We start from the raw sequence: 23,807 nt of genomic DNA, 5'->3' as shown, positions 1-23,807 counted from the left end.
CTTCCTAATAATGTATCTCCTTTTTCTTCAACCTTTTCTGCAAGCTGGACTTTGTTGATTTAATTTAGACCTTCATTGTATGCTGGCATTCTTACTATAATCTGTCGAGTATCCTGTGTTTTCTTCTACACGCTGAGAGTCCTACTGAAGTTTGCCAGTTACTCGGCGTTCATCATGTTGGTTTGAAGCAGACCGTGGTTTTATGTAACGTTTAGATGTTCCTGAGATCACCTATATTTACGTTGTTAGTAGCTAGATTTCTTCTACTAAGTTGTCACTCATCAAACTGAATATATTATGTGATAAACAAAAGCTGTTACAAGTTAATCCAATCCGGAATGAAACTCATTGCGAAACCAGCATTCGGTGTTGTAAATTTGCTTTCATGAGTTCCTGAATTTAGGGTTCAAACTGTGGGTTGGTGGACCTGAATGATGATGGATTTCTTTAGGCGCCTGTGGAAAATGTGGGTGAAATTCAAATAGTGACACAAATTATAAAACAAAGTAAAAGTAATGTTTAATTTGATTGCCAATGTAACACCAAAATCCAGAATCTACGTAGGATAAAACTTCCGCTCCCTATAAACATTTTTTTGAATTAATAACTTTTCCATCATCTGATATGTACCTGTAAAATTTTGGATTTTGCAGCAGAATTTTTTGTTCTTTATTTCAAGAGTTCACATCAAATTAAACCAATAAAACATGCCACACTTTTTTAATTTAAAAGAGAATAAAAATTGCGTGTTGATAATTACAAGGCGGTCGAGTTTCTCTTTTTTGCTTGCAGAAATTAAAAATATAAGTAATTGTCTGGCATGTTCAAAGCATTGAAGCCCCCAGCAAGAAGAAGACAAAGCCAGATATACAAATTTGGAGCAACATGCTGAAGCATTTCTCACATTGGTCATATAATATTTTAGAAAGACAGGTCAACCTAATCACACCGATACTGATATTGTCTCATAATTTGCATTTTACCACCAATGCAATTAGGAAAGAGGGTTCAAATATGAAACATCTGGTGCAAAGGTGAATGCTCTTAACAAACTGAGCTACAAGTCATTGCAAGAGGTTGAGGTTTCATACAAAGGCCACGATGAAATTAATTGTAGAACTATTCAATACAAGAGAAAATTTAACTTAATGAGATTTCCAATTCGATACGCTTCAGTACAACCGACCACTACTATTTTATTTGCTCTTTGAGTCCTAGACTTTTAGTATATTCCATATCCGGCTGAGGCATGTTTTATTTGACCCTCAAAATATAGTTCATCACGCCATGAAAATATCGTTTTCCTTCGTTAAATTCATGGAAAACTCTTAGGAAGTTCCATCAAAAAATCCCAAACGCAAACTCCAATTCTGGCAATCCTCATAATGTCATCCGATACGAAACAAATGAAGTTGCAGACGCAACTCTGCAGCACAATGCCAAGCCCTTCAATAATCTCCCGCTCTTCGTCCTACCCGCAGTTCACAAAGACATGGCCTTCGAAGTGCACTCTCCCCGAAAACCTCCCTCCGGTCAACCACTCTGCATGCTCAGCTCCACCGTCGAAGTTCACTTCTGCCAAGCTCTCCTTGGGCACGAAGATCAGAAAACTCATCAGGCGGAGGGGGAATTCGAACTTGACAGAGCAAAGCCTCCAGGCTCACAATAACGCGCACGTTGAGGGAGATGCGATCAAGCTTCACAAGAGAGTAGAGCAAGTTAGTCTTCAAGACTATTATAAAGCTGAGGAGGAGAGAAGCTCAAAGTATAGTCCCTATTACATTAGGGGACTCACGTACCCGGCCTTCGTTGTCCCTAAGCATCCAAGTAATACTCCGGGGCGCGAAAGCCATACTTCTCATCGTTCTTGGAACTCATTCTCCACCTTCTTTTCGGGGTTCAAAATGCGAGAGTGGAGCTCTTGCATTGGTTCGAAAAGAGAGGATTACGACAAGCTTAGGCCGGATATGTACACTGCGATAAAACCCCCCAAACCACCTTTAATTAACTCCTCATCATCGACAATTACAGAGATTTCTTTGTTGGAGAGCAAAGAGAGGAAGGAGGTTGGGAGGAGTAGCAATGAATCTAACAAAAAGAAGCCCTTGAGAGAGAGAGTGAGAACAGGAGCAGCAACAGCTGCTGCTTCGGCTACGCCGAGAAATGATCAAATTAAGGTGACGAGTGTCGCTGAGAAGGAATATGCGTGGGCAGACAAGTACCAGCCTCTGTGCTTAGAAGATTTCATATGCAATAGAGACAAAGCAATTCAACTGCAGGCTTTGGTATGCATAAACAACACACGCCAATCGCTCTTACTTTTTATATTTCTTTGCGGTTTGTGATGAATTTGTGTATTGAAATAAAAAATACAGGCCAAACAAGGAGGATGTGGACATTTCATATTTGAAGGACCGCCGGGAGTGGGGAAGAGAACGATGATCTGGGCTATGCTTCGAGAGGCTTTTGGACGCGACACAATAAACGTATGTAGACATGATTCACTATATTTCTCTTTGATTATTTGTAGCTTTTATTCTTGTCAATCTTTTAATCCTTCTTTGAAATATATTATCAGGCCACAGAAGAGTTCAAGGCATTCAACCTCAAGGTAATTTACTTATCCTCAATATTTACTTAATCAATTAATTTCACCAACATTTATATTAGTACATACAGCATTCTTGTGTGGATTTAGGGGTCCATAATCACAAACGACCATTAGTCTGTAGTTAATCACTCTTATTTTGATAGGATTTTTAGTACCTACACAAATAGGATTAAAATTATTTAAAATACTTGCAAGAGTACAAGGTAATTGTAGTATAATCACTCATTCCAGGTCGTTCTTTACAAGAATTGAATGAATAATTTGTAATTAAACTCTTGATTAATTATTTAAAACCTATTTTGGCAAAGGTTAGAGATTTTGAAATTTAAAAGTTTAAAATAACAGTAAAAGGAATCTGGAAATTTGGGAAAAACAATAGCAAAGAAGGAAAAACGTATTTTAAAATAAAACAATTATGGGAAAGACTATGGTTTAGCCGTAACCATTAACCACCCTATGCAATTTTACCAATTACCTATGAATTTCCACATACACACTTTGAATGTTAGGTTTTCCTAATACATATTTTCCTCATGATGTTCAAGTGAAAACGTATATCTAACATGCAACCCGTTTATGATGTTCAGATCAAATATAAACATGCAAGAGTCATTAAGCTTTGTGAAAACCCTTTGAAAAACCATGCAACCTTTAAGAGTACAATTATCAATCACACAAAGCCCTCCTCAATTTCAAGTACAATTATCAATCACAAGAAACCCTCCTCAATTTCAGGGTACAATTATCAATCACAAGAAGCACTCCTCAATTTCAGGGTGATGTTCTAACAGAAATTGTATCAAATTACTTGTCTAATTACCATAATGGTAGCTAAGGACTAAGACAATTAAATAGTTTAAACTCAGTGATTAATAATTCAAAGTAAGCAAACATCCATTCAGAAGCAAATTAATAAAATCACAATTTCATGCTAAGGCTTATGGCATCGCCCTAGCAAAAAGAATTAGTTAGCTATACTCATAATAAAAACCAAAGAAAAGATCATTAACTAGAAAAAGGATTGAAAACATCTTGTAGATAAAAATATGAAATTCGCTAGAACTTTGCCAAGTTCTCTCAATGTCACGTAGAAAATCTAATGGTAAAATAGCCTTATTTATACTACTACAAATTAAAATTTTTTCTAGAAAATGTCTTCTAAAAACTAAGAAACAAAATAATAAAAAGATAAGTTAGAATCACAGTCTAAATCAAGGTAGGAAATCTACCCAGCTAAGAAATCTCCATATTTATGGACCTTCAGGGCTCTAAATGTCACGCCCCGATCCCAACATACGTCCAGGATTGACACATGACGACACCAATACCCATATATCTAACATACCCCGCCTCCAGGATATGTACAAAGCACAACTCGAGAATTGAATCGCATAGTAGTTTTTCGTATACTTTATGGCTGCATCTAACCTTCTCGTTAGACTACCTACGTACCCTCATTAGGGATCAAGCCATTCGTAGTTCGTCATTTCACTACACTTGAATATTCATCAATTAAATCGCTATGTCTCAATAATATATCACAATGCATAACATGCAATATTACAAGGGACAAACGACGGAGCACAATCATATTCACTAGTCATAAAGTTCAACGAGTCTAATCATAATTACCATAACCATAACCAACATCATTCCATAATCACATCCATCAATAATGCCAACCATCACTTCATCAATAACACATACAACACGTCGAAATGCGGGCTAGAGCGCCACAATTTGGCCGAAGACTACATCTCTGAAAAAGAGAATTTTGGACCACCCAACGGAACCAAGGTACCAAAGGGGATTCCGGACCATCACTCAACAGAATCCAATCAGGATACGATTCCGAACCATCACTCAATGAAATTGTGGAATATAAGGGATTCCGGACCATCACTCAACGGAATCCAATCAGAACTCAGTTCCAGACCACTCAACAGAACTGAACGAAAGTCCAGGAAGCATAACAACGGCTCAAAAGAACAAGACATGATTCAAGTTACTCAATTCACAACGACTCAACGAAAAGAAACAATATCGAGCAACAAATCCCCAACACAATGGGTTATTGGTCTATTACTAGACCTCACATCTCCCAAGCAATTCAATATGCATTTCAATCACATGTCAAACCATTTCCAATACACAAGTCAAATCACATTTCAATACATCATACCAATCACTATGCTTCCAACATTATATCTCAATCCATAGCTTGTAACATATCAAGGAATCACGAAGCACAATATTAATATTTAATCACGTTAATCAATCAGTGAGATAGCATATCATTTCACGAATTTAATTAAAGAACTCTACATAATTCCCTACTTGGGTTATGGATAATAGCATGGTAATTCTAATTTGTATCACAAGATCCATCGTGGATAATATCAAACGGTTTCTCATAATTTACGCAGATCTGTCGCATGTGAAATAAGTGCCTACATCATGGAAATGGTGTATCGAGCAACCAACAACCTGGATAAGCTGTGAAGCTCGTGTGAGCGACAATAATACAAAGTATGTAATAATAATGATGAAGCCAACCATCGATCACAGTTTATAAACTTTGAATATAAATCATTCATAAGAAATTAATACCAAACATTTGCAAACTCCGAAGGAGTCACATAGACATCCAACGACTTTTCTAAATCAAACTCAAAGTTCTCGAAGCCAAAATTCACGGATACACTCAAAATAGAGCCAGAGAGACGTCGTTCGGCCGAAGCCTACACAAGTAACCAACTAGGAAGTGCCCCCCCCCCCCGAAAGCGGATCAACCAAGCAGAGCCACCCCTGAGAAAGTAACCAAGTAGGCAGTGACCCTCCAATGCGGATTAACCAAGCAGAGTCACTCCTACATATGTTAGGAAGTGATCACCCAATGCGGATTAACCAAGCATGATCACTCCTAAGCATACATGGCCATAAGGATTACCCAACACGGATTAACCAAGCGCGATCCATGTATAGTATGGTCCCCCAAAGCGGATTAACCAAGCAGGACCATTAGTGACCCTCAACACGGATTAACCAAGCAGGGTCATCGATGTACCAATGCTACATGGTGCTATCAAACCAACACACAACTTACCTCCTACCTCCACACTTATGATTTACAACATGAGCACATACACCATCCATTTCTGTATTTCCCATCTAGGTTCCAAAGCATTGTTTCGAATTATTACTACAAGCATCTACCACCTCGATCAACTCCTATTCTCAAGTATATGCAATTACTAAATATTGCATCACTTCCGACTCTAATATTAATTAGATTACTTGGAACTACTAATTCACACTATGAGATCCAAGTACTATTTTGGTTAACTTGAATTAACATGATCAAAATAAATGTAACATTTGAATGAAAACACTTAGAGAAAATAAGTGAAGATGCTACTTACAAATATAGATGAACCTGTATATAAAAGCTTTGGCAGTTGGTGCATATATATATCCAGGGATATAAGTAAGTTCCTTTGAATATGCATACATAGATATATGTATACGGTAACTAAGGAAACAAATTCATCCCTTCATTAATTTATACATACATATAAGGATTTGTTCAACTTCAGACATAAGCAGAAAGGTCTGATAATGCTAAACCAATGAGATGGAATCAATATGCTCATCAACAATGGCTATTAACTGTCATCACAAGGATAAAATATGGACCACGTCTGACTAAATGCATACTAACAACTCTAGCAAAATTGTACCAAATATGAAGAGAAACAATTTCACATTATGGGACAATATAATTGTCGATTCCCCATCATCAACATTACATTAATGCATTCACTAACTTTAAGGCAACAAATGCAACATGATAAATGGCTAATTTTCAAATAAGACTATACATACATAATGTTAACCATCAACATTTCATAAATCGGATGTCATACACCGGGAAATTCGACTTTTTCCAAAAATTCTTAAATTTTATAGGAATAAAGATCTCAACAAGTAGAGTAAACTTTATACTTGTGGTCACGTCCAATTTGGCCGGGAAGGCCCTCAGATTGGCTTGCACCCGTCGAAAACCCTAAGGTGGGTGTTCTTCAATTCGGCTTCCTTGGTGTTCCAAGATTGGGTCTTGTTTTTTGGTCCAAAAGAAGTTGATCAAGGGTGATGGTGAATGGTGATACTCACCGGAACAACAAATCGTCGTTGAGAACCCCGAGTTCTCTGGTGGAGTTCTACCCGAATTTGGCTTTAAAAACCCTTCAGCAAATAAGGTAGATGAGAGGTTGTGGAATAAGTTGCAGGTGGTGGAGGGTTGAGAATGACCTGAAAAAATGGTGGAGATTGACCGAAATTCAGCCGGGTTGAAGTCGGGTTTGTGGGTGCACGGGATGATGAAAATGGAAGGGGAAAATCCCCCTTTTTTGTTTCTTCCCTTATTGGTCCTTTTTCAACCCCTAAAAATCTGATTTGGTCCTCTTTTTAAACTAACTTAACCTTTAACCCACACGTGGGAATTAAATAATTCCCACAATCTATAGTTCACAACTTCAAACGTCCATAACTATACCGTTATAACTCGGACGGCTTTCGCCTCACCTATACGTTCATGGGTTCGAGATCTATTTAAAAACACTAGTTAAAACTTCGAAAAGTCAACGAAAGATAAAGATTGATTTCGAAAATTCAAACCCGATAACTATTCGATTTAATTCCTAAAATTTACGAAATTAAAATTAAGTAATAAAAATGACGTAAACGTGAAATACGAACTTAAATTACGAGATACACAATGAATAATGAAATTCCGGGGACGAGATTTCACACTAAATCAGGCACAAATTGACTTGAATTAAAACTTAGGATATCCTTTTCAAAATCCAAGAAGATCCAAGTCCAAAATCCATCATCTTCCAGCCCAAAATTCGTAAATAATCCCTATAGCGCAATCTACCAGCACTGCGAGCTAGTCTTTTATTTATTCGTGATAAATAAACTGGTTGGTAAAAAAATCTGAAATTTTGACACGAAAAATTTCAGATTTTCACAAATATCTCCAACTGAAATCATTCTAAAATTCGTCTGTTTGATCACCGTTTGTTCAATTTTTGCTCAAGAGAAGTCCAATGTCCTACATTGGAAATATAGCACAAACTATCCACATCTCACCAAAATAATTACCAAAATGTACGAAGAATAGGAGAAAATATATAGTATGAAATCGACTCGTCAATTACTCCACAGTTGTGATCTTCCTATATATGAAATATCCATGCGGAATGATATAACAAACATCGACCTTTAATTTACCCGATTTTCTTGCTTTTATCTTTCTTCTCAAAGGGGGAAATGGTAGGTAGCATAGAAGTACATGTAAAGCAATCCCCTCAACATGTAGAAGTGAATCTCTCTGAACTGAAGGGCTACGAGAAGCATGTCATTGTGGAACTCATGAGAGAGACACAGGACAATATGCTGAACAAGTCTCTGCCATGCAGCCTTGACAACTGTCGAGGTATATATATGTGGATTAAAAACAGTACAAATTGATTTACTTCTTAAACTAAGCTGAATAAAAAAGTGCATGAATAACGCTGTTGCCTATTTATATATATTTTTCTGCAGCAATAATCTTACACGAGGCAGACAAGCTGTCGACCGATGCCCTACTGTATATAAAGTGGCTTTTAGAAAGGTATAAAGGGTGTAATAAGGTCTTCTTCTGCTGCTCTGATATCTCAAAGCTTCAGGCAATCAAATCGCTTTGCACCATCGTTGAGCTTTTACCTCCTTCCAAGAATGAGGTGGGGAACTAGTAGATCGTAACAAGGGGTACACATCAGTATTGGATGAATTTAATAAGTTTCATTTTGTTGTTTTCGAAAGCGTTTGATCATGTAGTTTACTTTCTACATTTTCAGATTGTTGAAGTTTTAAAATTCATATCTAAAAAAGAAGGCATAGATTTGCCACATGAACTGGCTGAAAGGTTTGCCCAAAATTCGAATAATAGTCTCCGTCAAGCCATTCGTTCATTCGAGGCTACTTGGAAGAAAAGGTATTAATAAGAGAAAAAATAGTTACCGTTGCTAAATGTTTTTGTCACTCATATATATATATATATATATATATATATATATATTAATTTATGTGGTTTTGATGAACGGTGTATATGCAGCTATCCTTTTAAAGAAGATCAAGTAATTCTGACAGGTTGGGAAGATAACATTGCAGATATTGCCAAGAATATGATTGAAGAGCAAAGCCCAAAACAGTATGCTCCTTTGAACAAATTAATATGTAGTAAGAGTACACTACACAATATATGTACCACGGAAAACTATGTTCGCCTTGTTCTCAAATTTAGGTATATATTATTGTATGAGCCGGTTTTATATAACCTCCCCCTCACAGTACGTAGTGAATCTCACATCTGTGTTGTGAGATGGAGGTACAAAATTTGTGTTAGCCCAATTCAACTGTAATTTAGAATACATTAGAATTAAGATAAAATTTGCAACTTCACCAACTTGAAATTTGAGAAATGTTCTGTATCTTTTGGCAGGCTATATATAGTCCGCGGAAAGCTTCAAAATCTTATAGTTCATTGCGTTTGTCCGGAATTCATTTTCAAAGTAAGCATATTGTTGCCCTTATATCAGATATCTCTAATTGAAGTAATGATACTATAAAGCAAATTTGTTCTAATCTTTATGCAGTCCCTAGTAGCACAGCTGAAGAAGTATGTGGACGACAGCCTGCAGGATCGAGTTGAGAGCATGTACGACGAATACAACGTATGAAACTTAAGAAACTTACAGGCCAAATTGTTTTGATAGGTGTTAAATAATGAACTACTAAAGTCACCAAAATATGTTAATTCTCTTCAATCATGCAGAGGAACGACGAAAATATGTTTGAGAGTGGCAAAGCACTGGCACTCAGTCGGCACGATCATGAGGAAACGGGTAAAAGGCTCACTGATCAATCCAGAAAGCATATTCAGCAGTTCTTGAGAATTGAAGGTAAAACAACTGTTGGAAAATTAATATATTATAATGAACTGGTTTGATTTGTGTTGTACATGTAAATGCACAGAAATGTTTCTCTTGTCGTACTGTGTGGCAACATAAGATGCTTATATTACTAGACTGTGAATCTGGATGATTGATTGAGCTGATTCTTATTTGAACGTGTAGTTCAGATTCATAGTCTAATAACATAAGTCGGGCAAGAGAACATTGCCCCTATAAGCGCATTATGCGTATAAAACACAAGCATTGCAATTTCCATCACTATTTGCTATCTAAAGATTTTCCACTTCTTATGGATAACATAAGTTTATTTTCATTCTCTCCCAGAGTTTATAGCCAAGTTCATGAGCTGCTACAAGGGTTGCACGTATACCAGGTCTTTGCCCGTTGGCGATCCAACATAAGAAGGCGTCTTATCGGTCAGCCAAACTCCTCCTGAAGGAATTACACACCCTAGAATTTCCTTTGGGGGAGCTTTTTTCTTGTTATATATGATCTTAGTACTGCTGGTGCAGCAGTAGCTGGAAACCATTGGCTTCCTTATAAACTTTTTTGCTGATTGGCTTTCTTGTAAACTTAAGATCTTGGTTTAAACTACTCACTTATGGAGTAGTGTGGAAATTAATAAGGTGTGATATGACAAACCTGTTTGTCAATAACATTTTGATGGCACAAATACTTTATTAAGCAGTGCATATTATTACAAGGTAAAAGTTAAGGCTAAGAAGGAATGTTGTAAAGCCTTATATATACAAAACTATGAAAGGTATAAAATAGCGAAGAAGGTGGCGAAGAAAGTCGTGAGAGAAGTGAAGCTAGCAGCTTTTTTGACGATATGTATAAGCGGTTGGATACCAAAAAAGGAGAGTTGGATATCTATATATAAACTAGCTAGAGCTAGAGAAAGGAAGACGTACAAGAGACTGAACCAAGTAAGGTGCATCAAGAATGAGAATGGAAATGTTCTAGCTACAAAGAACGTGGTTAAAGATAGACAAAGAGGGTATTTTCATAATCTTCTCAATAAAGGACATGAAGGATGTACTTCTTTAGGAGAGTTGAGTAACTCAGAATAGTGTAGAAATTACTCGTTCTATTGTCGAATTAGGAAGGAAGAAGTGGTTGTAACTTTGAAAAAGTTGAAGCATAAAAGCAGTGAGCCCAGATGATATACCAATCGAAGTATGAAATGTCTTGGGAGAGATAGGTATAACATAACTCACAAACATTTCCAATAAGATTTTGAAAATGAAGAAGTGGCGAAAAAGCACTTTGGTGCTTATCTACAAGAATAAAGGCGAAGTACAAAATTGCATGAACTATAGGGGTATTAAGTTAATGAGTCATACAATGAAGCTCTATGAGAGAGTAATTGAGCATAGACTCAGGCAAGAGACATGGGTCTTAGACAATCCATTTGGATTCATGTCAGGGCGCTCAACCATGAAGGCAATCTATCTTTTACGAAGATCAATGGAAATATATAATGATATGAAAAAGGATTTGCACATGATCTTTATAGATTTGGAAAAAGCGTATGATAGGGTCCCAAGAGATACTCTTGGAGGATTTTAGAGAAGAAAGGAATACGAGTAGCATATATCCAAGCTATAAAGGATATGTATGATGGAGCAAAGACTGTCATAAGAATTCATGAAGGACAAACATAAAACTTTCCCTTAACAGTGGGGTTACATCAAGGCTCATTTTTAAGTCGTTATCTTTTTGCATTGGTAATGGATGAGTTGATGGGACATATTCAAGATAATATTCCTTGGTGTATGCTTTTCACTGACAATAAAATGTTGATAGATGAAACTCAGGAGGGAGTAAATGTGAAGCTTAACCTTTGGGGGCAAGTATTGGAATCTAAAGGTCTTCGCCTAAGTAAGTCAAAGACAGAATATATGGAGTGCAAGTTCAGTGGGAACGGAGGTTCAAACAAGTTAGAGGTGAAGATTGGAGATCAAGTACCAAGGAGCAAACCCTTTCCCTATCTTGGATCTATCTTGCAAAGAACAGAGAAATGGATGGAGACCACAATCATAGAATACAAACTAGGTGGATGAAGTGGAAGAGTGCATCGGATGTGTTGTACGACCATCTTATGCCACTAAAGTTCAAGAAAAAATTTATAGGACAACAATAAGGCCAACAAAGCTTTATGACACATAATGTTGGGGTGAAACATCAACACGTACACAACATAAGTGTAGCAGAGATGAGAATGCTTCGTTGGATGTGTGGGCACACGAGATAGGACAAGATTGGGAGTGAGGATATCCGAGATAAATTAAGAGTAGCCGAAATTGAAGATAAGATAAAAGAAAATCGGTTAAGGTGATTTAAACATGTGAAACGAAGATCTACAAACACTTCGTTTAGAATATGTAATTACGAGACAGAGGCTCATGGCCAAAAAGGTAGAGGAAGACCTAGAAAGACTTGGAAATGGACTTTAAGAAAAGACTTAGACTACTTGGATCTAATGGAAGGCGTGGCGCAAAACCAAGCACAATGGCGTTTTAGGATACATATAGCCAACCTCACTTTGTCGGATAAGACTTTGTTGTTGTTGTTTTAGTGTATATTATTACCATCTAGATTAGATACATGATTTTTATTCTTTTCCTTTTCTAAGAGATAACTTTTTCTTCTTTTCTTTTTCTTTTTAAAAAAAAAAAATTATAGGCTCGAAATCCAAATTCTGCAACCCGTCGGGATGAGGATGAGGTTAGGTCCAGGACTCGAAACATTTTCACTGTAACAAAAGAAACAACACTAGATGGCATTGTGCCCTTAAATTTTATTGTGAAACAAGGAAATTGCAAAGCGCTAGTGAACTAAGTTAGCATGATTCGTTTCCAAGAGGACAAACAAGACATCCTGCAATATAATTTTCTTTGGCCATGCATCAAGGATGATAGGGTTACACGTGATGAGAGGAAGTGCGTGTATTACAAGGAATTGATTCGTATGCCTTACTGTACAAGGAATTGAGAATCAAATGATACAAAACTGCAGGATACCTTCTTGTGTATTATTGAACTGCTAATCTCTGGAGATGATCCAAGAAGACCTCAAAACTGACATCGTCAGTAAAGATCACATCCCCTCCCGGAAGTGGAGCTTCGTTGTTGTAGGTAGCAGAAGGATTCAACTTTGCCAAAAGAAAACGGGCCTGCGTAATTACATGAAGGAAGGGGGATCAGAGACGATTGTAATGCCACAGCATTTGTACCACAGAAACACAGAATTTTTTTGTTTAACATGCATACTACAAGACAGCACCAGATTACCTGAGAACCATGCTGATCGCAAATCACCAGGCGGGGTACTGGAAATCTTTCCTTGCTAATTTGATCTCCATCGTCACGAGGAGCTTGTAACAATTGAGCAAATGCCTGGAAGCATAGATCTGCTTTAGAGGACTTGTAATGTTTTTGAAGTTTTTTAGCATTGAACCTACCACTTTTATCAGAATTAAAAGCAACAGAACACAATAAAACTGAATCTGGATAACTCGCTAACCATCATTTCATTGATTATAAACGAAAAACAGTCACCCAGCTAAAACTGAAACTAAGATTAACTATATATGGATGCAAGGACATTAAGATAAGCCACTGAACCACAAACAAAATTTTGAAGCTAATATAGGATTGGCGCCTATGCAAATATGAGTTTACTTATGAGACTCAGTGAGGCAGATTAGTAGGTCCAGTTTTCCAAGATAGCCCCAAAATTTGATGGTCATGGATTTTTCACTTCTTTTACCGCAAAAAAAAAAGCAACAAAATATAGTATTTACTTACACATGAAGTAGTCATAAATCAAAGGCAGTTCAAAAAAATTGTTCCAAAGCAAAAGCTACGGAAAATTCCACAACTGCATATACCAAAAATAAGCGTGAGCTTATAGCGCTAATACTTATGCATATACAGATCAGTCTACTATCTGAAGGCAGGACCAACTCTAACACAAGGGAGTACCAACTCTAACACAAGGGAGTAACTTTAGTAACAAGTTGCAATGTTTTACTTTCTTTTCATCCAGTATAATACATTATATTAAATTAATCAGGAATCATGCAAAGAAACCAATGCATCTAATGTTTGATCTGCTGGATGTCTAGATGCAGCCCTCATTATATTTTATATCTGAATTTAGTCGTGAAGGAAATGATCTTTTAGATTCACTTGTTTCAGACTTGAAACATAGATCCAAGGCAAAGACAAGCTGTTCAGATCAACTTCACTTTAACTTGAGGACTGCAAAAGATTACCTGATGTTCTGGCAGGTCCTGATACCCTGCTTTCCGCCATTGTGCAATAGTTGAACCATGAAAAATAACAACAGTAAAGTAGGCGTCTAAAAGCAGAATCCTGTCTGCTGCGATGGCAGCGACATCAAGAAGTGCTGGTTCTGGGCCTGAATGAAATGAATATGAAATCAACGAAGGCTGAATCATCACAACTGAATTGGTAACATTTTCTCGGTTTAGGATCATTCTGAAGTACGCTGTTTCATCTGGGCTGTTGTTAAAAACCTGCAACACAAGTTCAACTGACGTTAATCACAAGATCTATATACAATAGCATAACAATGATAAGAACAGTGCTGAAACTAGAAGTAATGTGAAAGACAGAACTTTATACCTGGACAAATTGAGAACGTCGTAAATGAAACATAAATTGAGGGAAGATTGAAAACCGTGGAGATAAGCTGAAAGAAGAGGGACTGTCCTTTTGGTAATCTCCAAACCGAGAACACATGTGTATCAGTGATTTATCCAACCATCTTATAGGGTCAAACTCTGCCTGGATATTTCATGAAATGACACAAGATTAGTGAAGAGTTCAGTCATATCTTCACAAAAACAATACACACAAACATGTTATAAAACATCAAGTGTGCTGAAAATCACTTCTTGTGAAAACAACCCAAACATATTAACTAAAAGGATATGATTCTTTTCCAATTTTATTATAACTAACATCCAAATACAAATAAAGTACTAAAAAGCAAGGTTGTATCTGGGTACTGATGCATGTCTCTGTTAATTCCTTTTGCCAGTCACCTTGTCGCACTAGTGTTTGGAGCACAACTATTCAAAAGCTCAATGGAAAAGATTACATAATGAAAATTATCATCTGATGTATGTGTTCTTTATATTTTCTTACAGTATACTTTATATGAGAATGATTCTTCATACAGAGATGTGTAGATAATCGATATAGAGCAATTGGTTATATAAACTTCACACAGAAAATTGACATCACCATAAGCCATCAGAACAATAATCCACCACAATTAGGAATACAAAGTGATCAACTAAAAATTTCATAATTTTTACATCTTCCAGTGCTAGTTTTTGGACTTTATATTGAGACAACACTTTACCATTCAGCTACGACCCTTGAATTTAAAATAAAAATGATCCTGAAATTAACAGTGAAAATGTCTATGGTTCATTCCCGTCTTTTCTCAGAGTCAGCACCCCAATTCTCCAAATCTAGACCTTGTCAGCATGAGTGATAATTGCTTTTTTTTTTCATTCACATGCACACGCACACGCACATGCAGCACAATATACTATAAGCTTTAACTATTAAATTATGCTTTGTGAAACTTAAATATCTATTAATTAATAAATAATAGACAAATGAAAGATTTTCATTTTCAATGCCCTGTGGATTATCTTAAAATTAAAGAAACTCATTCAAAGAAGAATAGAGTGACAAATTGATGTATTCTTTATAGGACTTGGAACTCCATCTGTAGTTTCAACCTCCCCAGGATTTGATGGCAGACTTGAAAAACAACCTACAGGAACTTTATTAAAAAAGGAAATACATTTCTTACAAAAACATTCATCAAAATTCCTCAGCCCTGTAGGAGTTCTAAGAACATATGTCTCGCTGGCTTTTCAGGTCCAGAGAGAAAACTGACAAGAAATGTGTTCTTCAACATTCAAATAAGCTCCTTTACCCATGTCCCATGTTTTCAAATTTTCTTCTTTTTCTAATATTAGTACTTGTGCATATTCGGTTTAACCCTTGTTTTGTTTGTCTAGTATGTGTGTGAGTAGCATATATGAGAGGAACAGATCAAGGAAGCATCACCATTTACAAAAGATAAAAATCTAATAAGAATTGGAATAAAAAAATTTGGGATTCAAGACCTGAGATTGTAAAGCCTCATTTGTCATCTAAGATTGGCCTGGCTTGGACAATTCACTAGATTCAATGAATGTTGAACAAAAATATGGATGCCAACTTGTATATTTGTCCAAGTGAAGGTAGAAGATGGAGAAATCATCAAGAAAACTTATCCCTCCTAATTCCCAAAAAAACTGGTAGGACTGAGAGGGACAATGTTTCTTCATAACTTCTCCATCTTCTACCTTCACTTGGACAAAATATGCAAGTCGGCATCCATATTTTTTTTCAACATTCATTGAATCTAGTAGATTATCCAAGCCAATCCTAGACAATAAATGAGCCTAAAGTGTATACAACCATGTAATAATAACAATTACCTCACTTTCCATTTTGAAGGAAACTAGGCGTGCCATGACTACAGCAGCTGCTTCTTGGTCAAACCCAGCAATCAACTCCTATAGTATACAACAGTAGTTTCAGATTGCAATTTAAAAGAAAACAATGGATACTTGAGGGAAGTAAAACCAAATTCATGAAGCTGAAATAACTAGTATGTAATCCCACATGGCATCAATACCCATACAAATCTATACAAAATAATACTTCCACTCATAATCATTAGAAAGTCAACAACTGATGCAATGAAACTAAGAAGCTAAAATGGGCTAATGGAGAGAGAGAGAGAGAGAGAGAGAGAGAGAGAGAGCAAAATGGCCATCAGTTCAACCGCATAGTCTCTTCCAAATAGAATATACTCAAACAAAAAAATTGCAAGTGGTTGTGGAGGTTCAGTGAAAGCAAAGTTTATGCTATGTAATCAAAAGCAGGTATCACCTATGAGATACAGGAAGGAATTCTACATGTATAAATATATAGCAAGAAATCAATATCTTGCAACAGTCACTATAAAAAATACCTTCATATATCATATACTTATTAATTTATTAGAGACAGATGTATTAAATTAATAGTTTCTTTGCAACCAAAATAAATGATGCACCATATATTGAGGACATGCTGCACAGAAAAACTTGCCTGAAGGCTTCCAGGTCCAGCAACCCATCTTCTCGATAGGGTTGTAACACGAAGTCTCATTTGACCACTACTATGCTGATAACTGTAGCAAAATATCTATAATCAGTAAACATATTTCCTTCTATATTAGGCAAAAAACTAATATAACAACTCAAGAGTTTGTGAGCAAGGAGTTCCTACTAAGTGAGAAACTGGAAGTAAAATTGATTGCTAGTGGGTTGAACAGTAGCATCTGGGATTTCCTTCTTAACAATTTCAAATATTAGACATAAAGATGTCGCTTTGTCAAGGCCACACATCTTCCATGCACTAGTGCTCCCCTGACCAACAACCGCGTCCGAGCACAGAGGACCTTTCTGCACAGGGTCACCAGTATAAAGATTTAGGAACATGACCAGCTAAAAAGAGAGATCAATGAAATATTGTTAATTATACCTTCTCAAGCGATGCACAAGGACCAATAATGCCCTGAACTTTGACATCTTTTGAGAAGTTTATCTCAAATATACCACTGCATTAAAATAAAAATAAATCAGAACGCCAGTAAAGATTTGTCACAAGTTTAAACATCTGCATAATAGACGCAGAAATGACGAAAATTATGCAGTGTTATGTCCACTGCAGTTTGGTACAATATAAGGCCACTATTTTAAGGAGCAATATATAAAAGCTTACTGGAGTTAATGCAACATTATAAAGCATTTTGTTATAACTCAAACTAATCCATTTGCCTTTCAGAGCAATTAAAACATTAAACCTTGCCACAAATAAAAGAAAAAACTAAAATGCAAAAGTAAATCTTATATTCCTAGGTTGTTGATCTGAAACTATGCTCAACAACAAAGCAACCACACTAGACCAGAAAACACCAGACAAAATAGTATCTGTACCCCTCTACTGATATATAAGCAGTGCAAATTATTAATAGTAAAACAAACTGCCAGTTTAAGGCAACTGCAAAAATGTTTGGGAATATGAAGGCCCCAATTGAGGTTGTAAAGAGTTCTAATATGCAGCCCCTGTCCTTTTGTATCACCGTGAGCTCTTCTTTCCACAGCTCAGATATAGTGTTGCTCATATTCTGACCTTTAAACAAATGTTTTAAAAGGCGAAGGCGAAGTCACGGTGTTTCATGGATAGCCCCACCTAGACGAAAGCCTTGAGGTGTGAGGCAGGACCTAGAATTATTAAGGTATAATATTATAATATCTCCATTGTTATTCGCAAGTGCACAAGTCACAAACAAGTTTAACTCACAAACATACAAAAAAGAAATCATTCATCCAAATCCTCTTCATCTAAATCAAAGGTAATATCATCTTCTTCACTGCCAAGTCTACATTTAAAATTAAAAAAATAAATAAAAGGCCTAGTTGAACACCTCAAGCGCTCCTCGACCACATCTAGGCGACTTTAAGCCTATTCCCACTGGGCTGAGGCATTTTCATCATCACCCTGCCTCCAAAACCGCCTAGGCGCACCTTTAAGGCATCCTTTTTTAAAACACTGCTTTAAACTAAACCTTTTGTTCTTTCGACTAAAACTCTTTCTTTTCTGCAAATGAAATTTACTTACTTCCTATACATGTCCAGAAAGCCAAAGTATAATATAAACAAAAATATTGACATTCCAAAAGTTACAAGCAAGCGAAAATTTCTAAATCTACTGGGAAAGGTTCATGATGAAATATGAAAATAAACAGGTGTAATTTCCCATTCTGAGATTGACCAAAGAAACCGTACTTTGATGACAAACCAAGCTCATAATCACCCGACTGAAAAACGCGTCTGAGTGAGTCCTTAAACACCGAATGGCCAAAACTTTCAGCAAGCACAACTAGTCCTCCAGTTCTCTCAACAGCAATTTTAAGTTCTGCGATCCCCACCTGAGAGGGAAAATAGCATGCAAAAGAAACATGAAATAATTTTAAATTAACATAAACTGCCAACAAATAAGACGCCTTGAATTTAATCTGTGGAACCCAAGTGTACAAGCTCAAGAAGCTTAATAAATTATTTAACTTCAATTCTTTTGGGATCAGGACTAGTCTCCAACATATAGAATCCTTCCCCTTCATATCAATTAACAATAACATAATACCTACACCCTCCGAAAAGAAAAGGAAAGAAAAAGTAACATAAATAGATTTGTAACAGGCACATTAAACGTCCGAAACCCAAAGAAGACTATGGTTAGCAAGGACTAAAAAGAAAAAACATCTAGTAACACTGGTGGTTCTATCTTGTTCCTGAGAAAGGGTAGTTAGCAGATAGACAACTTGGACAAATGAATGTCGCCATCATTCGTAAGTGGTAATGGAGATCCCTATTGCAAAGGATTCTCTTTGGCATAGTGTTCTTAAAAGAAAATAGCGACTTCGTGGGACTCTAATATTATGGTTAAAGGGCCGAGTCAAGGACATTGGAAACATATTTCACAGGGTACCTTTCCCTTCTCCATTATCTCTGTGCCATGATGGGGAGTGTAGAAGATTAGTGAGACTGTTGGTAGGGGAGCCTCCTTTGTATGCATCCTATCAGCATCATTACAGCCCATCTAACTCTCATAACATGTCAATGCAATATGTACGTTTCTTCTCTTTTCCAATAAGTTGGAAATTTCATTTTTGTAGAAATTTGAAAAACTTTGAGGTTAGCGAGCTTTAATCTTTACTCTTCTTCTATTAAAGTAGTTCATTACAAGTTGTTAAACCATTTCGAATATGTTGGAAATTGAACCACTGGGGCTTTTTGTGCAATTCTTCTTTTAGAATTGGTACGAATACATATATACACAAATGTATGGACAGATAAAAGATGAAGGGAAAGAAACAAAGTACTTAGATAATCATCGCCACAAAACAGTAGAGACAACTTAAAAAATCACCTGGTCAAGGGCACAAGCAAAAAGATCAAGAACATGTCCTTGGTTAACAAGCTGCTTTGATAGTCCTTCATAGAACTTCACGGCTTTATGGAAGTGTGGAGCAGAATCCTTATCCAGGTCCTTGTGAGAACGAATAGGCTCAGATAAGTTTTTCGATACAATCTACAAAAGATCGCAAGCAGAAAAGTCAGTACAGTGTGATTTACCATAACAAATTAGTAATTAAAAAGGTAAAGTAGAATTGCCACCATGCTACAGTAAAAGAAACACCAAGCACTACATGGTTAAACCACATAATAATTACAATCTCAACCAGTTAAATTCAAATTTGGAGGAAAATTATTAAAAATCAAGAAACTTTGAAAACAAGGCATATAGAAGAGGCATCCCAAATACATATACATTGTCAACAGTCTAACTATCACATGGTACTATTAGACCATATCCACGAAAGAAAGGGGAGGGAGAGAGGTGAGCAGTTGGGAAACGAAGGTCAAGGCAGTTCCACTTATAGTCAAGCACATAACATTCACAGGGCTAACTGCGAAAACGATCAGGACACCTTTAGCACCCCTTTCATTGGTCTTGTATGTTGAGCAAAACAGCCAATTACACAAGCCAAAATGCCATAGAACACACATATTACTGGAGAAAAAAAAGCTTTGCAAATTTCCATTCGATCCTAAGCATTTGAATGTATGTTGAGCCAAACAACCATTTGCAAAAGCCAAAATGTCAGAACACACGTATTGCCAAAAAAGGCATTACAAACTGCCAATGTTCAACTACTAAGCTTTTAGTTTATCTTTCATTCTCTAATGACTTTGCATCAAAGACCCCTTTAAGGAATGCAGTAACAAAGTAACAACTCTAAAGCACCCAAAAGTGGGAAAAGAAGAAAAAGAAAACAATTGTGTAAAATATTGCCTTCTAATAAATTCTAGTGATCCCAAGTAGCAGGAAAGCTGCCTAAGAAGTTCCTTAGGAGGCAAACCATAGAAAATAGACCACAACCTTCCAACTACCAACCAGGGATAAAATTTCTACCCTTATATGTTTCGGCAGACCTATCAATTCTTGCTAACAGTGATCTTTGCAGCAAAAACATATTACTATCAATCAATGAGACTCTATATTTAAGTTTCAGTGCCAACAGAAAAATGGCTAAGAATCCTTACAGCACCCTGGCCTTCTGTAGACGGCCCACCAATGAATGCCATGATCCGAGCTCCAGAACCTGGCACGCAAGCTCCCAACAAGCTGGCAGCAACGCTAAGCGCGGTGCTGGTGCACCGGGTGGCCCTCTGATCCGCGGGCACCGGCCAAGGGTCCTTCTGCAACTCCTCCAACACTGAATTAAGCGCAAACTCACAATCTGATGCGGGCAACAAAAATCTGGCAATGCTCTCGGTGCTCAACCCGTCACGGGGGCCCGCAATAACCCCAGTAGCCGGCTTCGGCTTCTTGAGAAAGAAACTCATCTGTTCAAGCAATTGCTCCTTGTTGACGTCCTTGGATCCTTTGAAAATGTAAGTTTTGGGGACATTGGGGAAACCCAATTCGTGGACATGGACGAAGGTCCCGAAAGTGATGAGCCCCACGAGAGAGTGGTCCGGGAGGAGACCGAGAGCCTGAGACAGAGCGGACTTGAGAAACGAGAGCTCCTCCTCGATCATGCAGGTGTCGACGACGAAAATAAAGACCGGAGGCGAGGTGGGTTTTTCGATGGAGGAGTCGTACTCGATGGTGGTGTACTGGGGGAAGAGCTCGGCAGGGAGGTTCTCGTCGGAGATGGAGGCGTAGTGGGGAGGGAAGTGGTTGCGGGTGAAGCAGAAAGGGCAGATCCAGATCTTGGCGGCGTAATCGACGGTGGAGAATGGGTTAAGGACGGAGCGGCAGGTGCGGCAGCGGAGGGGGGCGTAGGGGAGGACGGGCATGGAGGGGAATGGCTTGATCGGAGTGTAGATGGCGGAGACTGGGACTACGCTGTTGGTGGACTCTTGCTTCGTGCCTGGGATTACGTTCCATGGCATTCGAACCCCGTCTTGGGATTCCAGGTCCATAAATTCACTCATTGATTTCTGGACTTCGGGATTTTCAGGTGGATTACAAGGAGTGGGAGAGTGGAATTCTGGGTTCCTTTTTTCTCTGTGTTGACGGGAGAGGGAGAGAGAGGAAGAAGAAGAACTCGAGTCTCAGTGTCTCACTTTGTCCTAAAAAAATAACTTAGTATTAAAATGGCTGAAACTTGGTGAAATATTTTTTGGATTCTAAACGTATTCGAAGTGTTTGATGTTTCTTACTACGTGCATTTAAGTGTTTTTTCAGAATTCATTTTGTTTTTAATACGAATTGATTTCAAAATTTCTTTTTATTATTTAAAAACATTTCTGAATGAGCTATTAATTTTTCAAAAGTAAAGTGTAGTTTTTTTTTGGCAAACAAGTAAAGTGTAGTTTGGTCATGATGACATATCCCTCACTTCCAACTGAGCCATTTTTAGTACGATTTACTCATTTTTTCAAAGGAAAACTAATGAAAAGGGTTTGAAAACTTTGAGTTTTAATGATAAGGACAAAATAAAGGGTAAAGTGAATAGTACCAGGATTGACTTTTTAGTGTAAAAATGTGGTTTTTCGTTAAAGTGAACAGTACCGGGAGCTTTTCGTTAAAGTTCCCTTTTTTCAAAGCCTTAATTTGTGTCACTTTTCTGGGAGTCGGCCAACTTCATTCAAGTTATGTTATGTTTGGAAATATAAAGGGAATTGGATTGTTTGTCCTTCTCCATCTTATACTCTTCTCATCCCTTCTTATTTATGTGGTCACGCTTAAATCATATCAATATTTTATATTCTCATTGTTTTTTGTCTTATTATTGTTATAAAAAAAATCAATATAAAATGCTGACGTGGCTTAACTGTGACCACAAAAATAGAAAGGGATGAGAATGATATGAGATGGGGAGGGCATACAATCCAGGTCCAATATAAATGAGTATTTTCACCATTTTCTATGAAATTGTTAATACATACTTACAATATTTTGACAAGTTTTTATCACAAATCATTATTTGGTCTCTTAATTTAAAAATTGATCAATGTTGACCTTAAAATTAACTACCGCACACTAATTTGGTCCTTGTCGTCCCAAATTCGTCAAATTTTCTTGTAATTTATTAACGTAACACGTAAAAGGCCCACACAACCAATGATTAAACGTCACGTATCAATATAAAAAATTATTAAAATGCAATTAGAAACCAAACAAAATAATTTTAGAAATAAAGAAAACACAAAAAACAATGATTTGGCTATTGCTCTGGTCTGTGCGTTGGACCTGTGAAGAAAATAATGGGGCAATGCTCTCTCTTTCAATTTCGTAGTGTTTTCTGTTTCATCTTGTTCGGAGCCCTGCTCGCTTCGATGACTTTCTGTGGAAATGCAAATTCAAATACGACTTGCCGAATTTGAACTTTAGGGGGTTAGGGTTTGCGAATTTTCCAAGTCACGAATTTGTGTCAATTGGGTTTTCGATAGATCACATAAACAGAATACTTAAAAGAAGAGAATGCTTGAATGGAATAATTGTGTATTTCATTGATACGTGAAGGAGAAATATATACAATTGATATGCACAATCGACCCCATAGAAATTGGAGTTGACTTCCTAACTAAGCAAATACATAAAAAAGCTAAGTAAACAAATAATTAGGGATTTGTTCTGATTGAGATCTCATTGATTTGTCAACACTCCCCCTCAAGTTGGTGCATATATGTCACTCATGCCCAACTTGTCTAAAAAACTTGAAAACTTAAGACTTGAAACAGCTTTCGTGAGAATATCTGCCAACTGATACTCCGTTCTAATTGATGGTACTTCAATTATTTTTCCTTCCAATTTTTCCTTGATAAAGAATCCATCAACTTCAACATGCTTCGTTCTATCGTGTTGTACCGGATTATGTGCAATGTCACGGGCGGCTTTATTATCACAAAATAATTTCATAGGCTGATCATTTTTAATCCCTAAATCCTGCAATTAGCCACAAAATTTCACAAATTCCAAAGGCCATTCCTCTGTATTCGGCTTCTG

General features: G+C 37.0%; 2 protein-coding genes across 3 annotated transcripts; one reads left to right on the top strand and one right to left on the bottom strand.

Moving 5' to 3' along the window:
• Window positions 1-1,350: 1,350 nt before the first annotated feature.
• On the top strand, window positions 1,351-10,178 carry LOC126630482 (replication factor C subunit 3-like). Its single transcript, XM_050300603.1, has 11 exons — window positions 1,351-2,285; window positions 2,376-2,486; window positions 2,579-2,611; window positions 7,940-8,111; window positions 8,222-8,400; window positions 8,518-8,654; window positions 8,775-8,870; window positions 9,162-9,231; window positions 9,316-9,393; window positions 9,495-9,621; window positions 9,958-10,178. The coding sequence occupies exons 1-11, from the start codon at window positions 1,386-1,388 to the stop codon at window positions 10,032-10,034; spliced, it is 1,980 nt and encodes a 659-aa protein (XP_050156560.1). The 5' UTR covers window positions 1,351-1,385; the 3' UTR covers window positions 10,035-10,178.
• Window positions 10,179-12,407: 2,229 nt separating this feature from the next.
• LOC126630481 (protein transport protein SEC23-like) lies at window positions 12,408-21,972 on the bottom strand. Of its 2 annotated transcripts, XM_050300600.1 has the most exons (11): window positions 20,894-21,969; window positions 19,716-19,877; window positions 18,572-18,714; window positions 17,265-17,340; window positions 17,010-17,185; window positions 16,830-16,911; window positions 16,172-16,249; window positions 14,289-14,450; window positions 13,916-14,179; window positions 12,930-13,034; window positions 12,408-12,811 (listed from the first exon to the last, which is right to left on the bottom strand). In XM_050300600.1, the coding sequence occupies exons 1-11, from the start codon at window positions 21,788-21,790 to the stop codon at window positions 12,671-12,673; spliced, it is 2,286 nt and encodes a 761-aa protein (XP_050156557.1). In that variant the 5' UTR covers window positions 21,791-21,969; the 3' UTR covers window positions 12,408-12,670. The 2 variants fall into 2 exon arrangements, with proteins under 2 accessions (XP_050156557.1, XP_050156559.1); XM_050300602.1 differs by lacking the exons at window positions 12,408-12,811; window positions 12,930-13,034 and adding an exon at window positions 13,427-13,518 and having other exon boundaries at window positions 20,894-21,972.
• Between the last annotated feature and the right edge of the window lie 1,835 nt (window positions 21,973-23,807).

The sequence above is a fragment of the Malus sylvestris genome, chromosome 7, assembly GCF_916048215.2.
Source record: "Malus sylvestris chromosome 7, drMalSylv7.2, whole genome shotgun sequence".
Taxonomy (NCBI): Eukaryota; Viridiplantae; Streptophyta; class Magnoliopsida; order Rosales; family Rosaceae; genus Malus; species Malus sylvestris.
The sequence above is the reverse complement of the archived record's forward strand: the minus strand, read 5'-3'. Positions and strand labels throughout refer to the sequence as shown.

Bases quoted from the DNA above. Each gene is read 5' to 3' on its own strand.
- LOC126630482 (XM_050300603.1), top strand. From the start codon at position 1,386: ATGTCATCCGATACGAAACAAATGAAGTTGCAGACGCAACTCTGCAGC. The intron at 2,286-2,375 runs GTATGCATAAAC...TAAAAAATACAG, and splicing joins CAATTCAACTGCAGGCTTTG to GCCAAACAAGGAGGATGTGG. The intron at 2,612-7,939 runs GTAATTTACTTA...TTCTTCTCAAAG, and splicing joins TCAAGGCATTCAACCTCAAG to GGGGAAATGGTAGGTAGCAT.
- LOC126630481 (XM_050300600.1), bottom strand. From the start codon at position 21,790: ATGAGTGAATTTATGGACCTGGAATCCCAAGACGGGGTTCGAATGCCA. The intron at 14,180-14,288 runs GTATAAAGTTCT...CTTGTGTTGCAG, and splicing joins GACGTTCTCAATTTGTCCAG to GTTTTTAACAACAGCCCAGA. The intron at 12,812-12,929 runs GTAATCTGGTGC...GTAATTACGCAG, and splicing joins GCGATCAGCATGGTTCTCAG to GCCCGTTTTCTTTTGGCAAA.